At 50.2% G+C, this 17577-nt stretch overlaps 1 protein-coding gene across 1 annotated transcript in view; it reads right to left on the bottom strand.

The window, feature by feature from the left end:
- The window catches only part of LOC115461903, a 149321-nt gene that overhangs the window by 12861 nt on the left and 118883 nt on the right, over positions 1–17577 (bottom strand). The window contains exons 15-16 of the mRNA XM_030191962.1: positions 13660–13813; positions 9380–9491 (exon numbers count right to left, since the gene is read on the bottom strand). Coding sequence (XP_030047822.1) covers positions 9380–9491; positions 13660–13813 — 266 coding nt within the window. The remainder of the gene's footprint in view (positions 1–9379; positions 9492–13659; positions 13814–17577) is intronic.

The following is a 17577-nucleotide window of genomic DNA, read 5'->3' as shown; positions in this document are numbered from 1 at the left end:
TCTTGCTACTCTTTGAGATTCTAGAATCTTGCTACTCTTTGGGATTACGGAATCTTGCTACACTTTGAGATTCTAGAATCTTGCTACACTTTGGGATTCCGAAATCTTGCTACTCTTTGAGATTCTAGAACTTTGCTTCTCATTAGGATTATGTATGGAATCTTGCTACTCTTTGGGATTACGGAATCTTGCTACTCTTTCTGATTATGGAATTTTGCTACTCTTTGGGATTATGGAATCTTGCTACTCTGAGATTCTAGAATCTTGCTACTCTTTGGGATTATAGCACAGAAAGGTACAACAGCATACACAAAAAGCATACAGAAAAAAGCAACACTGGGCCTTTAAGACTGGGACAATTGAAATTCTTTATTAATGACCCGACATGGGCTGTGCTTCGGCGTTAGACAACTCCTGCCTCAGCGGTCCAAGAAAAACTCAATGATATAGCGCTATTTTGTGCGACAGAGAAGGCTCTTTCATTGAGCCCTGTTCTTGCCCGTGTGGCCATCAGCGAACATCCTTTACTGACGTTTGGGGCATTGAAGTTATACCACACGTATATCATTGAGTTTTTCTTTGACCCCTGAGGCAGGCGTTGTCTAACGCCGAAACACGGCCCATGTCGGGTCATTAAGGTAAAATTATGTATCATACCTGATAATTTTCTTTCCATTAATCATAGCTGATCAATCCATAGACTGGTGGGTTGTGTCCATCTACCAGCAGGTGGAGATAGAGAGCAAACTTTTGCCTCCCTATATGTGGTCATGTGCTGCCGGAAACTCCTCAGTATGTCGATATCAAAGCTCCATCCGCAGGACTCAGCACTTAGAGAATTACACCCACAAAGGGACATTCTGCCCAGCTCACCACCGCCGAAACGGGGGAGGGGAATTAACCCAGCTCATCCCCACACAAGTGGGGGAGGGGAATCCGTCCAGCTCATCCCCGCGGAGCGGGGGAGGGACACCACACCCGCCGATGCGGGGGGATCTGGCTTATCCTGCAACCGCAACCGCGGGAGGAGCTGACTGACCCTAACACCGCCGAAGCGGGAGGGGTACAAAGCTGCCCTACAGCCGCACGAAGCGGGAGGGAGTGCCGGCAGAATTTAAGTCTCAATCCAGCCCCGTAAAACGGAGGGGAGAGGAATGCAGCAGCTCACTGTAACACAAACTCGTCTCAACTCTTGAAGAATCCAAGTGAAAAAACTTGAACACGAAGTCCTCCTTGAACCTAAAATTCAACCAGAATATAAACAGTACAGATATCTGGGAGGGGCTATGGATTGATCAGCTATGATTAATGGAAAGAAATTATCAGGTATGATACATAATTTTACCTTCCATATCATCATGCTGATCAATCCATAGACTGGTGGGATGTACCGAAGCAGTACTCACCCAGGGCGGGACATAGAAATCCCTGACCGCAACACTGAAGCTCCAAACCGGGCCTCCGCCCGAGCAGCCACAGTCAAGCGGTAATGCCTGGAGAAGGTATGGGCCGAAGCCCAAGTTGCCGCCTTGCAAATCTCTTCCAAGGAGACGGACCCGGCCTCTGCCATCGAGGCCGCCTGAGCTCTAGTGGAGTGAGCCTTCAGCTGGATAGGCGGCACCTTCCCCGCGGCCACATAAGCCGCTGCAATGGCTTCCTTGACCCATCTTGCCACTGTAGGCTTAGCAGCCTGCAGACCCTTACGAGGACCTGCAAACAGGACAAACAGATGATCCGATTTCCGGAAATCATTGGTCACTTCCAAGTATCTGATGATGACACGTCTCACATCCAGATATTTGAGAGCAGAGTATTCCTCTGGGTAGTCCTCCCTCCGAAAGGAAGGGAGACAGAGCTGCTGATTCACATGGAAGCGAGAAACAATCTTGGGCAGGAAGGAAGGCACTGTGCGAATAGTCACTCCTGCCTCAGTGAACCGCAGAAAAGGCTCTCGACATGAGAGTGCCTGGAGCTCGGAAACTCTTCTGGCTGAAGTGATAGCCACCAAAAAGACTGCTTTCAACGTCAGGTCTTTCAGAGATGCCCTTGACAAGGGTTCAAAAGGCGGCTTCTGCAAATCTCTTAGCACCAGGTTGAGATTCCACGCAGGCACCACTGAGTGCAGAGGAGGGCGCAGGTGATTAACTCCCTTGAGAAAGCGCACCACATCTGGCTGCGAAGCCAGGGAAGCACCCTTCAGGCGGCCCCTGAAGCAAGCCAGAGCCGCTACCTGGACTTTAAGGGAACTGAGCGACAGGCCTTTCTCCAGACCTTCTTGCAGGAACGCCAACACTGAAGAAATTGGAGCAGTGAAGGGAGAAAGTGAGCCTGCTTCACACCACGCTGCAAAGATACGCCAAACCCTGGCGTAAGCAGTAGAAGTAGAGCGCTTCCTCGCTCTCAGCATAGTGGCGATAACCTTGTCTGAGAAGCCCTTATTTCTCAGACGCTGCTGCTCAATAGCCAGGCCGTAAGACCAAAGGGGGAGGGATCCTCCATCACCACGGGACCCTGATGTAACAGGCCCTGCTCCACTGGCAGCCGCAGAGGATCGTCGACTGAGAGCCTGATCAAGTCCGCATACCAGGGACGTCTGGGCCAATCCGGACCCACCAGGATTATCCGGCCTGGATGCTTTGCCACCCGGTCTAGCACCCTGCCCAACATGGGCCAAGGCGGGAACACATAGAGAAGCTCTTGTGTCGGCCACTGTTGGAGAAGAGCATCTACTCCCAGGGATCGAGGGTCCCGTCCTCTGCTGAAAAAGCGCGGCACTTGGCAATTGGCCGATGACGCCATCAGATCTAGGCTCGGCTGGCCCCAGCGCTTCGTGATGTCCAAGAACGCCTGAGCAGATAGCTGCCACTCTCCGGGATCCAAGGTATGGCGACTGAGAAAGTCCGCCTTGACATTCATGACTCCGGCAATGTGAGCCGCTGACAGCTGTTCCAGGTTCGCTTCCGCCCACTGGCATAGATTCATAGCCTCCTTGGCTAGAGGGGCGCTCTTGGTACCTCCCTGGCGGTTGACATAGGCCACATCCGTGGCATTGTCCGACAGGACCCGTACTGGCTTCAACGCCAGTACCGGGATGAACTCCAAAAGCGCCAACCGAATGGCTCTGAGTTCCAGGAGGTTGATAGACCACTTTGCCTCTGCAGGAGACCAGAGCCCCTGCGCTGTCCTTCCCAAGCAGTGGGCTCCCCAGCCCGACAAAGAGGCGTCCGTCGTGACGACAATCCACTCCGGGGTCACCAGAGGCATTCCCGCAGACAACTTGTCTGTCTGCATCCACCAGCTCAGCGCCTTGCGCACTGCTGAGTCCAAGGGAAGGCGCACAGCATAATCCTCCGACATCGGAGTCCAGCGCTGCAGCAGAGAGTGTTGTAGTGGTCTCATATGAGCCCTGGCCCAGGGCACTACTTCCATCGTGGCCGTCATAGAGCCCAACAGCTGCACATAGTCCCAAGCCCGAAGAGGAGAGGCTACTAGGAACTGGTCCACCTGAGCCTGAAGTTTGACAATCCGATTGTCTGGCAGGAACACTCTGCCCACTTGGGTGTCAAAACGAACTCCCAGATACTCCAGGGACTGAGTCGGGCGCAGCTGGCTCTTCTCCCAGTTGATGATCCATCCCAGGGAGCTCAAAAGAGCAACTACCCGGTCCACAGCTTTGCCGCACTCTGCATAAGAGGGGGCTCGGATCAACCAGTCGTCCAGATAAGGATGGACTTGTACTCCTTCCTTTCGCAGGAAGGCCGCGATGACCACCATTACTTTGGAAAAGGTCCGCGGAGCAGTAGCCAACCCGAAAGGGAGGGCTCTGAACTGGAAGTGTCGGCCCAGGACTGCAAAACGCAGAAAGCCAGATGAGTTTATGCAGGTACGCTTCCTTGATGTCCAAGGAAGCCAAGAACTCTCCTGCCTTCACTGCCGCTATAACAGAGCGGAGAGTCTCCATGCGAAAGTGCCGCACTTTCAAGGCCCGATTGACCCCTTTGAGGTCGAGGATAGGCCGGACAGAACCTCCTTTCTTTGGTACCACAAAGTAAATGGAGTAACGTCCCTTGCCAATCTGATTTTCTGGCACCGGAACGACCGCACCCAGGCGGATCAGGTTGTCCAAGGTCTGCTGCACTTCCACAGCTTTGACCGGAGACTTGCAGGGAGAGAGTACAAACCCGTCTCTTAAGGGTCGGCAGAACTCTAGCTTGTAGCCGTCTCTGATGACTTCCAGCACCCAAGCGTCTGAAGTTATTGTGGTCCACTCGCCCAGAAACGAGGACAGCCGTCCTCCAATCTGCACTGGGGCGTGGACCAAGGCCCCGTCATTGGGTACGAGACCCTGGGGGAGGACCGGAGGGAGCACCTCCGGGACGGCGGTCTCTGCGAAAGGAATGCTGCTTGGGGGAGAAGTTCCTCTTGAAGGAAGAGGGGGCAGAGGAGCCCGACCTGCCCGGGCGGTACCGACGGGCTTCCTGAAACCGTCCTCTGGAGGTACCGGGGTGAGGACTAGCCCGAGCCCTGACCTCTGGTAACTTCTTGCCCTTAGACGTGCCGAGATCGGTCACGATTTTGTCCAGCTCGACCCCAAAGAGCAGCTTGCCTTTAAAAGGCAATCTAGCCAGGCGGGATTTAGAGGCGTGGTCAGCAGACCAATGCTTCAGCCAAAGCCACCGCCGCGCAGAGACTGTCTGAGCCATGCCTTTAGCTGAGGCCCTCAAGACATCATACAGCAAGTCTGCCAAATAGGCTAAGCCCGATTCCAGGGCCGGCCAATCAGCCCTCAAGGAATGATCCGAGGGGGAAGCCCGCTGCACCATAGTCAGGCACGCCCTGGCCACATAGGAGCCGCAAACTGAGGCCTGCAAACTTAAAGCAGCCGCCTCAAAGGACGACCTTAAGGCCGCCTCCAATCTTCTGTCTTGGGCGTCCTTTAGGGCCGTGCCACCTTCCAACGGCAACGCCGTTTTCTTAGTCACCGCAGTGATTAAAGAATCCACGGTAGGCCACAGATAGGCCTCACGTTCACTTTCAGGCAAAGGATAGAGGCGGGACATAGCCCTAGCCACTTTAAGGCTCGCTTCCGCGACATCCCATTGAGCCGAAATTAAGGTGTGCATGGCATCATGCACGTGGAAGGTTCTAGGCGGGCGCTTCGTCCCCAGCATAATGGCAGAGCCAACAGGGGCTGAGGGAGAGATGTCCTCCGAAGAGGAAATCTTCAAAATGCCCATGGCCTGCACTAACAGGTTGGGCAAATCCTCTGAGCTAAAGAGCCGCGCTGCAGAGGGGTCATCTGCTCCATCCGAGCGGGGATCCGTCTCCTCCAAGGAATCCGCAAAGGACCGTTGGGAGAACTCAGATACGCCGCCCTCATCTACATCGGAGGAGACAAAGTCCTCCAAGGCCTGGGAATCAACCCGAGGGCGTTTACCCCCGGGGGCCTCAACCTCTTTACCAGACGAGGGAGCAGGGGCAGCGTTTTGCATAAGGAAGGCCTGATGTAGCAGCAAAACAAACTCGGGGGAGAAACCCCCCAGACTGTGCACTTCCGCAGCCTGGGCTACAGCCCTAGACGCACCCTCAACCGGCGCTCGCAAGAGCAGGGGAGAGACATGCTGCGCATCCAAGATGGCGTCCGGCGCGACACTCCGCGAAGGAGCCGCGCGGGAAGAACGGCGCTTAACTTTAGCCGCTTTTGTGCCGTCGCCCAAATTAAAGGCGTTCATGGCATTAATGTCTCCTACCTCAAGGGCGGCCCAAGAAGAAGCCGTCCGAGCCGCGTGGCCGGCCAAGATGGCGGAGGCGAGCAGCGGGGGATGGGCGTTTATGGCAGGAAAAACCGCCACACCGGAGGAAGGACCGGGACACTCATCGGTCACAAAACTGTCACCCAACAAGGGCGAATCAGACTTTAAGACCCCCGCATCCCCTCTAGAAGCGCCCAAGCGATCCGGGGAGCGACTCTTTACGCCCTCGCCCTCCGACGCCATATGCCACGTGGAGATAAATCGGGGAACCCCCTGCCCGCTATAAAAAGGTAAAAATTACCTGCTTTCCGCTCCGAGCTGTAACGACCTGGTGTCCCAGTGAGTAGCTGCAAGAAACGTTTAAATAAACGTCGAAATAAACGCCTTTAAGGACGTTCAAAAATTTTTTTTTTTTTTTAATGGAGCCAGCGGGAGGGGGGAGAAAAGGAGGGACCTGGCGCCACCAGGTTTGCACTTGCTCAAGAAGAGCCCTCAACCCCAGGCACTCAACAAAACCTAAAAATTAGGCTTGGAGGCCTAGCCAGAGCTGCTGCTGTGTGTGACCACCACCTGCTGAGATAGAGAACATACTGAGGAGTTTCCGGCAGCACATGACCACCAGGGTTGCCAGGTGGAAAATATTTTTCCAGCCTAAAGGAGCCCAAAATCCAGCCCAAAACCCGCCCAAACTCAAACCCCGCCCCTGACACCCCCGCCCCCGCGTCATCACCCCCGCCCCCGCCGTCATCAACCCCGCCCCCGCCGTCATCGGCCCCGCCTTCCCCGTCACTAACCCCGCCTTCCCCGTCACTAACCCCGCCTTCCCCGTCACTAACCCCGCCTCCCACGTCACTAACCCCGCCCACAAACGTCACTAACCCCGCCCACCGCGGCCGAAAAAGCCACCTAAAAAAACCGCCCGAAGCACAAAAACCAGCCCAAAAAACCGCAACCCGCCGCGGGCAAAAATTTCCCGCGGCGGGTTGCGGAAAACCGCCCAATTGGGCGGTAAAACCGCCCACCTGGCAACACTGATGACCACATATAGGGAGGCAAAAGTTTGCTCTCTATCTCCACCTGCTGGTAGATGGACACAACCCACCAGTCTATGGATTGATCAGCATGATGATATGGAATAAAGAATTACAATTGTCCCAGTCTTAAAGGCCCAGTGTTGCTTTTTTCTGTACTCTTTGGAATTATGAAATCTTGCTACTCTTTGGGATTATGAAATCTTGCTACTCTTTGGGATTACAGAATCTTGCTACTGTTTGAGATTCTAGAATCTTGCTACTCTTTAGGATTATGCATGGAATCTTGCTACTCTTTGAGATTCTAGAATCTTGCTACTCTTTGAGATTCTAGAATCTTGCTACTCTTTGGGGTTCCGAAATGTTGCTACTCTTCGAGATTCTAGAATCTTGCTACGCTTTGGGATTCCGAAATCTTGCTACTCTTTGAGATTCTAGAATCTTGCTACTCTTTAGGATTATCTTGCTACTCTTTGAGATTCTAGAATCTTGCTACTCTTTGGGGTTCCGAAATGTTGCTACTCTTTGAGATTCTAGAATCTTGCTACGCTTTGGGATTCCGAAATCTTGCTACTCTTTGAGATTCTAGAATTTTGCTTCTCTTTAGGATTATGTATGGAATCTTGCTACTCTTTGGGATTACAGAATTTGGTACGCTTTGAGGTTCTAGAATCTTGCTACTCTTTAGGATTATGTATGGAATCTTGCTACTTTTTGGGATTATGGAATCTTGCTATTCTTTGAGATTCTAGAATCTTAATCTTTGAATTCTAGAATTTTGCTTCTCTTTAGAATTATGCATGGAATCTTGCTACTCTTTGGGATTACGGAATCTTGGAGGAGTGGCCTAGTGATTAGAGTACCGGTCTTGCAATCCAGAGGTGGCCGGTTCAAATCCTGCTGCTGTTCCTTGTGATCTTGGGCAAGTCACTTAACCCTCCATTGCCTCAGGTACAAACTTAGATTGTGAGCCCTCCTGGGACAGAGAAATATCCAGAGTACCTGAATATAATTCACCTTGAGCTACTACTAAAAAAGGTGTGAGCAAAATGGAAATAAAATAAAATACTCTTTGTCCTTATCTCTTATTTGTCCTGTTTGTCTGTCTTGATCAGATTGTAAACTCTGTCATGCAGGGACTGTCTCTTATGTGTTTAGTGTACAGCGCTGCATACGTTTAATAGTGCTATAGACATGATAAGTAGTAATAGTAGGGCAGAAGAGACAGGTGGAATATGAGAGAGATTCAAAATACCTCAAAGGTGTTAATAAAGAGGTCGTAAAACAATAAGTCATGTTATGAGGCTCAGAGGTCACATTAGAAAATATTTCAGGATTTAGGTTTGAACAGCCTCAAATTGCTGAAGATAGAGGCAAAATTGGTATGAGGATTCAAGAAAGGATTCTATGATGGCCTAGACAGGGGAAACAAGTTCTTAAGATCCCCTCGCTATAGGGAGCCCAAGGACTTCCTTTTCTCCTTCCACAATGCAACCAGCAGAAAGGAAATTAAGAATCGTCTTTCATATAAAAAACCCATAAGTTATTCTTTCCCGATTTTATTAACCCCTCTCAGTGGCATCAAACTTCAAGATCAATGAGCCCCTCCCCTTTCAGTGACATCATACTCCTCCATCAGTAATCTCCTCCTCTCTCAGTGGCATCATGCTCCTACATCAACAAGCCCCTGTCCATTCAGTGGCATCATGCTATTATGTCAATGAGCCCCTCCCTCCCAATGATATCATACTCCTACATCAATAAGCTCCTCCTCTCAGTGGCATCATGCTCTTTCATCAATAAGCCCCTCCCCATTCAGCAGCATCATACTCTTACAATGATAAGCCCCTCCCCATTCAATGTTATCATGCTCCTATGTTAATGAGTCCCTCCCTCTCAATGATATCATGTCCTTACATCAATAAGCTCATCCTCTCTCAGAGGCATCATACTCCTACATCAGTAAAACCCTCCTCTCTCAGTGACATCATGCTCCTACATCAATAAGCTCCTCCTCTCAGTGGCATCATGCTCTTTCATCAATAAGCCCCTCCCCATTCAGCATCATACTCTTACAATGATAAGCCCCTCCCCATTCAATGTTATCATGCTCCTATGTTAATGAGTCCCTCCCTCTCAATGATATCATGTCCTTACATCAATAAGCTCATCCTCTCTCAGAGGCATCATGCTCCTACATCAGTAAAACCCTCCTCTCTCAGTGACATCATGCTCCTACATCAATAAGCTCCTCCTCTCTCAGTGGCATCATACTCCTACATCAGTAAAACCCTCCTCTCTCAGTGACATCATGCTCCTACATCAATAAGCTCCTCCTCTCTCAGTGGCATCATGCTCCTACATCAGTAAACCCTCTCAGTGGCATCCTGGTCCAAGCCCCACCCTTATCGAAGTCATAATTCCTGATCAGATTGCTCCTCCCTTCTCAGTAATGTCATACTATAACCCCTATATGCAATGAATTTACACATGTGCACTTTACATAGCAGTGATGTCACACTCTCAGGTATCAGAGAGCTCATCCAGCGTTGCTGATGTCATTACTCCAGATGTGATGAGTTTGTCAGTGCTTACCTTTGTCAGTGACACGGGTTCGACTTAGGTTCAGCTTCAGAAGTTGTTTGCACTGCCGAATTCCCAGTTTAATTACATTATCTCCGACGTGAGTACTCGCCAGCCCCAGCACCTAGTATCACAAGAACGGGGCAGAGAAAGACAAAGAGAACAAGGTCACTACAAATCAGACACAGGGAATGCCGAGATGTCACCACAGAAAGGGTATCTGGCGGCACAGTAGAAAGACGGCATTTTCTGCATCTAACATATAAACTGCTTTGATTGTACAAGGGTCTGTGCCTGAGGGAAGTGGATTGTGATCAAGGAAATTAAGGAGCAGCCTTGGATTATTCGCAGACCCCGGGATGGGTAAAGGACAGGAGGTTCTGTAAATGTGTAAATACATGACATTAAGCAGAAGATCGTGTGGAACAAGGAGACTGAGGTTATAATACACAATCTTGAATGGACAGGAGATGTTTCCACTGTATAGATGGAGTTATACAATTGTAGAAAGATCTGTAAAGTTGAGTTGCATCGTGTTAATATATGGAACATGCTGGACATGAACCATAGAACAGGCTTACAAATGTAGCCTGCTTAGTTGTGTGTTGAGCTAGGCCTCACTAAAGGTCAAAAATACAGTCATGGAGATGCCAGTTACCAAGTGTGACATATGTTCCCCAGGGCCGGTCTTAGGGCGAGGCGACCGCATAGAGCCTTGCACTCAAGGGGGCTCCCCACGACGCGCCTGAAGTCGCCCCGACTGCCCAAGCTCCAATCCCCCCACCCTCTGAATTTTAAGTTATCCTCGTCGTCGACGTCGGAGCGGCCGGCAGGTAGTAGCAACCGTGAAAAGCGTGCGAGCTGCTGGGCGGCAGTTCGGAAGCCTTCCTTTCCCTCGTTCAGACAGATCAATCCAGAGGCCCCCCCTCCTGGATTTACCGTCTGCGGTTTTGTTTCAGTTGGTTAGTTTTTTCGGGTTTCATTGTTCTGAATGTTCCTTCGTTTGATTAAATAATAAAAACAAATAAATTTGGAAGTGGTGGAAGTATGTTGGGCATACACGGAGAGAGTAGTGGATGCTTGGAATGCCCTCCCCCGGGAGGTGGTGGAAATGAAAACGGTTTCGGACTTCAAACATGCGTGGGATAAACATAAAGGAATCCTGTGCAGAAGGAAGGGATCCTAAGGAGCTTAGCCGAGATTGGGTGGCAGAGACGGTGGCCTAGCTCAACACACAAGATGGTGCTGGGCAGACTTATACGGTCTGTGCCCTGAAAAGGACAGGTACAAACCAAGGTAAGATATACACAAAAAGTAGCACATATGAATTTATCTTGTTGGGCAGACTGGATGGACCGTGCAGGTCTTTTTCTGCCGTCATCTACTATGTTACTATGTCCTGTCCTCATTTTGAGGGCGGGACCAGAGCTGAGCGAGGGAAAGGAAGGCTCCTGAAGCGCCACCCAGAAGCTCGCACGCTTTTCACGGCTGCTCCGCTGCTGCTACCTGCCGGCCGCTCTGACGTTGACGACGAGGTAACTTTTAAAATTCAGAGGGAGGGGGGCCTTGGAGCTGGTGGGTGGGAGGGAGAGAGAGAGACAGGCCTTGGAGCGGGGAGGGAGGGGGACCTTGGAGCTGGTGGGTGGGTGGGAGACAGAGAGAGAGAGAAACCGGCCTTGGAGCTGGGAGGGAGGGAGCTGGGGAGCCCAGCCCAGCCCTGGAGCTGGGGATGGCCTGGGAGCTCGGAGGGAGGGGTGGCCGCCCTGGAGCTCAGAGGGAGGGGTGGCCGGCCCTGGAGCTAGGGTGGGGGCAGGCCTAGGATGGGGCCCCATCAGATTGGTCTGCATAGGGCCCCGCACTTGCTAAGTCCGGCCCTGATGTTCCCATAAGTGCTTGCACAGCAAGTGGAACGAGGGACTAACTGCAGAATGCTGAGAAACAGAGATATGATTTACTGAAAACTGATTTATAGCTTTTGCTGATGTAAGGGGAATTTTTGGTCACTTAAGAGGTGGTAAGAAAAAAAACAGAACTATGATTACTGGCATATAATGTTGCAAATGAAAATGACCTTAATTATAGTAAATGTTAAGCAAGAATTATTGTAAATCTAAAATTAAGTAAGCTTCCAGTAAATAAGTGCTGATAATAAGGAAAATCACAAATTGATGAGAAATGTGTAACTCTGATGAGAAAACATGTGATCAGAGAGGTATAAAAGTAACATTAGTAGCTAGAGAAGTAATGACTGTGGAAACGCTCTTTGCGGCCCGGTTACTCTCTCATATGAGAATTGCTTATGGATTGTATTGATTGACTTTACTGATTAGCTGTACCTTCTAATCAGAAATAATTGTATACTAGTGAACCTTCATTTGGTAAGGTTAATAAATGCTTATTCTGAGTCTGTCTCTCCTTTATTAGTAATTCTATTAGCTGCAGTGGGGGACATTGCAGCACTTGCGCAGAACTGTTTTTCTGTTGCCCAGGGGAGAGCAGACAGACTGGAGTAAATACAATTGGAAGGGCATGATTGGAGCGCTGTGTGAATTCTTTGAAGTGGGGGTGAGGACGCTTGCTCCCGGGAAAGGTAAGACTATACAACGAAGCCCCGGATCTCTATTCCGGACCACTAACCCACTCCAAAACTGGAAAGACTATGACAGAAAAAAAGTGAGGAATAAATGAGAGTGTGGTGGTGTGGAAATAGCAGAGAAAAGACTGAATCCCTGTGACCCAGGTCGGAGGTTGGAACTGAGCTAGTGGCAAGACCCAGGTTACACAGCTTTCAAAATGCAAATAAAAAAATAAAATAAAATACTGCAAAACATCTTGACATACCTGTAACAGACTAGGGAGGAAGGGAGCTATCAGGCTTATTTTAGAAATAGAAGGGCGCCCATCTTTCGACACAAATCGAGAGGAGGGCGTCCTCCCAGGGTCGACCAGATCGGCATAATCGAAAGTCGATTTTGGGCGTCTTCAACTGCTCTTCGTTGCGGGGACGACCAAAGTTCACGGGGGGCGTGTCGGAAGCATAGCGAAGGCGGGACTGGGGTGTGCTTAACACATGGGCATCCTCAGCCGATAATGGAAAAAAGAAGGGCGTCCCTGACGAGCACTTGGCCTACTTTACTTGGTCCATTTTTCTTACGTCCAAGCCTCAAAAAGGAGCCCGACATGACCAGATGACCACCGGAGGGAATCGGGGATCACCTCCCCTTACTCCCCCAGTGATCACCAACCCCCTCCCACCCTATAAAAACGAAAGATGGACACCCATCTTGTTTCGATACCTTCCCAAGGATGTTCTGCGAGGACGCCCTCAGGAAAACTTGGGCACCCCGTTCGATTAAGCCCCTCCACGTCTGTCAGTGACAAGTGGACTGCGTATGTGTGTCAAGGCGCACAGCCACCCACCCCTGACTTTTCAAAAGGTATGAGGGGAGGGGAATTAAGTAAAGTCCAGGAAGAGCGTTTGGATATTATGAGATGATCCTACAAAGTCATTGGACCGATTTATGCTATGTGCGCTTCGCACCAAGCAGCGATACAGATACAAAATAAGATCACAAATATTATAATGCCTCCATGTCGTTCCATGGTGCGACCACACCTTGAGTACTGTGTGCAATTCTGGTCACCGTATCTTTAAAAAGACCAGGGGACACTCAATGAAATTACATGGAAATAATTTTAAAACAAATAGGAGGAAATATTTTTTCACTCAATAGATAGTTAAACTCTGGGACTCATTGCCAAGGGATATGGTCACAGTGGTTATTGTATCTGGACAAATTCCTGGAGGAAAAGTTTATAGTCTGTTATTGAGATGGACATGGGGAAGCCATTGCTTGTCCCTGGGATCAGTCGCATGAAGTTTGCTACTATCTGGGTTTCCGTCAGGAGCTTGTGACCTGGATTGGCCACTGTTGGAAGCTGGATACTGGGCTAGATGGACCCTTGGTCTAACCCAGTATGGCTGTTCTTAAGCTGTGTTGAATATTTTGTGCATGTATGTGCTAACATTGCAGTCCGCCAAGAATTTGGTGGTTGGTGGGTTAAATAAAAAGCCTCATGTAGCTGAGAGATGATATCCGTGAGGTTTGGAGAACACATAGGCTGGATTGAGGTCCTATGGGGAAGGCAGGAAACCGGTAAAGAAAGGAAATTTAGAAGTTGGACCACACGAACTGTTTGAAGTAAGTAGCATGTATAAATCTCCTTTCAAGTAAAAGAAAAGGAGACCAAGGTAAGCCTTTACAGCCTGCAAAGGAAGGAGAATGATCTACCTGTAAATGAGGGAGGTGAGGGATACATTTCGACACTCCTGCGCTGGTGACACTTGTACGGTCCAGGCAAAGATCCTCCAGGTGATGCAAGTTCTGAAGGTGAAGTAAGCCGGAATCAGTCAGGAGGGTGTTGGAAAGAGAAAGTTTCTTCATCCTGTGGAGACCCATGAGACATCACCATATGTTACTACTACTACTACTTATCATTTCTATAGCGCTACTAGACATACACAGCGCTGTACACTTGAACGTGAAGAGACAGTCCCTGCTCGACAGAGCTTACAATCTAATTAGGCCAGACAAACAGGACAAACAAGCGATAAGAGAATATTAAAGTGAGGATGGTAAAATAAGGGTTCTGAACAAGTGAATAAGGGTTAGGAGTTAAAAGCAGCATCAAAAAGGTGGGCTTTTAGCTTAGATTTGAAGACGGTCAGAGATGGAGCTTGATGTACCAGCTCAGGAAGTCTATTCCAGGCTTATGGTGCAGCAAGATAAAAGGAACGGAGTCTGGAGTTAGCAGTGGAGGAGAAGGGTGCAGATAAGAGAGATTTACCCAGTGAACGGAGTTCCCGGGGAGGAATGTAGGGAGAGATGAGAGTGGAGAGGTACTGAGGAGCTGCAGAGTGAATGCACTTATAGGTCAATAAGAGGAGTTTGAACTGTGTGCGGAAACGGATAGGAAGCCAGTGAAGTGACTTGAGGAGAGGGCTAACATGAGCATAGTGACATTGGCAGAATATTAGTCATGCAGCAGAATTTTGAACAGATTGAAGAGGAGAGAGATGGCTAAGTGGGAGACCTGTGAGAAGCAAGTTGCAATAGTCTAAGCGAGAGGTGATAAGACTGTGGATGAGGGTTCTGGTAGTGTGCTCAGAAAGGAAAGGGCGAATTTTGCTGATATTATAGAGAAAGAAATGACAGGTTTTAGCAGTCTGTTGAATATGTGCAGAGAAGGAGGGGGAGGAGTCAAAGATGACCCCAAGGTTAGGAGCTGATGAGACAGGAAGGATGAGAGTGTTATCCACAGAAATAGAGAATGGGGGAGGAGGAGAGGTTGGTTTAGGGAGAAAGATAAGAAGCTCAGTCTTGGTCATGTTTAGTTTCAGATGGCGCTGAGACATCCAGGCAGCAATGTCAGACAGGCAGGCTGATACTTTGGCCTGGATTTCGGCTGAGATTTCTGGTGTGGAGAGGTAGATCTGGGAGTCATCAGCATAAAGATGATACTGAAAACCATGGGATGAGATCAGAGTAACAAGGGAAGAAGTATAGATGGAGAAAAGAAGAGGTCCCAGGACAGATCCCTGAGGTACACCAACTGACAGTGGGATAGAAGTAGAGGAGGATCCACTAGAGTATATACTAAAGGTACGCTGGGAGAGATAAGAAGAAAACCAGGAAAGAACAGAGCCCTGAAATCCAAGTGAGGACAGCGTATTCTGCCTCGCCTCACCCTATGCTTGGAACAACCTTCCTGAGCCCTTACGCCAAGCCCCCTCCCTGCCCGTCTTCAAGTCTTTGCTTAAAGCCCACCTCTTCAATGCTGCGTTCGGCACCTAACCCTTACCATTCAATGAATCCAGACTGCCCCAATTTGACTGCCCCTATCGGACCGACTGTTCACTTGTCTATTAGATTGTAAGCTCTTTGAGCAGGGACTGTCTCTCTTTGTTAAATTGTACAGCGCTGCGTAACCCTAGTAGCGCTCTAGAAATGTTAAGTAGTAGTAGTAGTATCAAGGAGTAGGCTGTGATCAATAGTGTCAAAAGCAGCAGATAGATCGAGAAGGATGAGGATAGAATAGAGACCTTTGGATCTGGCCAGGAACAGATCATTACTACTACTATTAAACATTTCTATAGCGCTACTAGACTTACGCAGCGCTGTACAAATTAACATGAAAAGCCAGTCCCTGCTCAACAGAGCTTACAATCTAAATTGGACAAACGAACAGACAGCTAGGGGTGGGGAAATTGCAGTGGTAGGGGTGATAAGTGAGGGTGTTGAGTACGAGAGTCATTGGAGACTTTAGCAAGCGCTGTTTCATGTTCTCCTCCAACACGCAGCACTATTCACAAAGATTTCATATTGAGGGGAATTATATATCTCAGAGACCCAACATTACTAACATAACCTCCTCTAGCAGCCAGCATCGGTCAGCAGGTATTTTACTGAGAAGGGATAGTCCACATCTCCACAAGAGACCCAGAATTAACACCACAACCTCCTCCAGCACCAGTTAATAAGGTATTTTATTCAAGAGTCAACATTTCCAGCACAATCTCTTCCAGAACCAGCCGGCTGTAGTGCACAAAGCATCAGACAGCTGAACTTAGAGATACCATATTTTGTCCCCCCAAAAGAAGGACACGTCCGCCCCACCCCTTTCACGCCCTCGCCCCACCCCGTCACATTTCCCCTCCCCCCCTGTCACATACCCCGTCACCCCCCCTCCCCTTACCTTACTACTGCCCTGGTGGTCTAGTGACCTCTTCGGGGCAGGAAAGAGCCCCCTCTTTCCTGCTTGGAGCGCTGCCCTGCATGTATCCTTCCTGTTGTTGATCTCGGCGCCGATTCAAAATGGCCACCGAGAGTTGAAGTCTCGCGAGGTCACTTCAACTCTCGGCGGCCATTTTGAATCGGCGCCGAGATCAACAACAGGAAGGATACATGCAGGGCAGCGCTCCAAGCAGGAAAGAGGGGGCTCTTTCCTGCCCCGAAGGTGGAAGAGGTCACTAGACCACCAGGGCAGTAGTGTTACGTCCCTCACCTGTTCGACGCTCCTCCCGGCTAAGTCATTCCTCAGTTTCGTTCAAGAGGGACAAGGTTCAGTCTTAGGACGGTTTCAGTTTCCTAAGTCTGACAGCCGTCATCCGGGTTGGATCAAGGACAGCAGCCATCTTGGCTAGCTCAGGAGGGGGCAGCCATCTTGGAGTAACGAGGTCCGGAAGGAAGTCCATATTTGGACGAAGGCACCTCTGCTGATGGGGGCAGCCATCTTGAATCAGCAGCACATACTTGAGCCTAATTCCTCCACTACTTAAAGCCCTGCCTTGTGTCCTTCGTGGCTTCGGCCTACTGTTATGACCCGGTAGTAGTGAGCCCCTGTGCCCCGACTGAGCACGGCAGAGATGGAGTGACACCGCACTCGGTCAGGCAGCCAGACAACCCCTAGCTTCACCTGGGAAGCGACCACCGCTCGCCGGGAGTTGAGCTCCCAGCTGCAGGTAGCCACCAGGACTTCTGGAACCGGCGGGGTTGCACAGCCACTGACCAGGATAGCAGGAAACAGACACAGTCCAGAACCAGAACTCCAACAGGCAAAGAATAGTCAATTCAGTCCAGGGTCAAGGCAGGCAGCAAACAAGCGTAATCCGAGAAGACTAGCCAAGGTCCGGTACATAGGAAAACAGGAACAGAAGAAAGTCGGTGAACAGCACTCTGACAGCAGCTCCTCAGAACAAATGAGGCCGAAGCAACGAAGGACTGGATTGGCCACTGTTGGAAACAGGATGCTGGGCTCGATGGACCTTAGGTCTTTCCCAGTATGGCAATACTTATGTACTTAAATTTCTTCTGGGCCCCTGGTTTTGCTGGCGGGGGTCCCCAACCCCTGCCAGCTGAAGCCTTCATCCAGCGCCAGTCTCTGGCGCTGCCGCGTTGCCTTTCCTGCACAATCTTCCCTTCACGTCCGGCACGCAATTTCACTAAAAGGAGCGTGCAGGACGTGAGGGGTATTTGCAGTGGCAAGGTGGTGGGGAGAGGCGAGGCAGCGGCGTAGGGAGGGTGGTGAGGCGGCGTCGTGGGGTGTGGGCCGGCACTACTAACTCCGGTGCTGAAGAAGACTCTTCGGCTGGCGGGGTTTGGAGACCCCCGCCAGCAAACAGGGCACCTGAAGTGGCGGCGGGGGCGGAC

Source organism: Microcaecilia unicolor, chromosome 1 (assembly GCF_901765095.1).
Source record: "Microcaecilia unicolor chromosome 1, aMicUni1.1, whole genome shotgun sequence".
Lineage (NCBI taxonomy): Eukaryota > Metazoa > Chordata > Amphibia > Gymnophiona > Siphonopidae > Microcaecilia > Microcaecilia unicolor.
The sequence above is the reverse complement of the archived record's forward strand: the minus strand, read 5'-3'. Positions and strand labels throughout refer to the sequence as shown.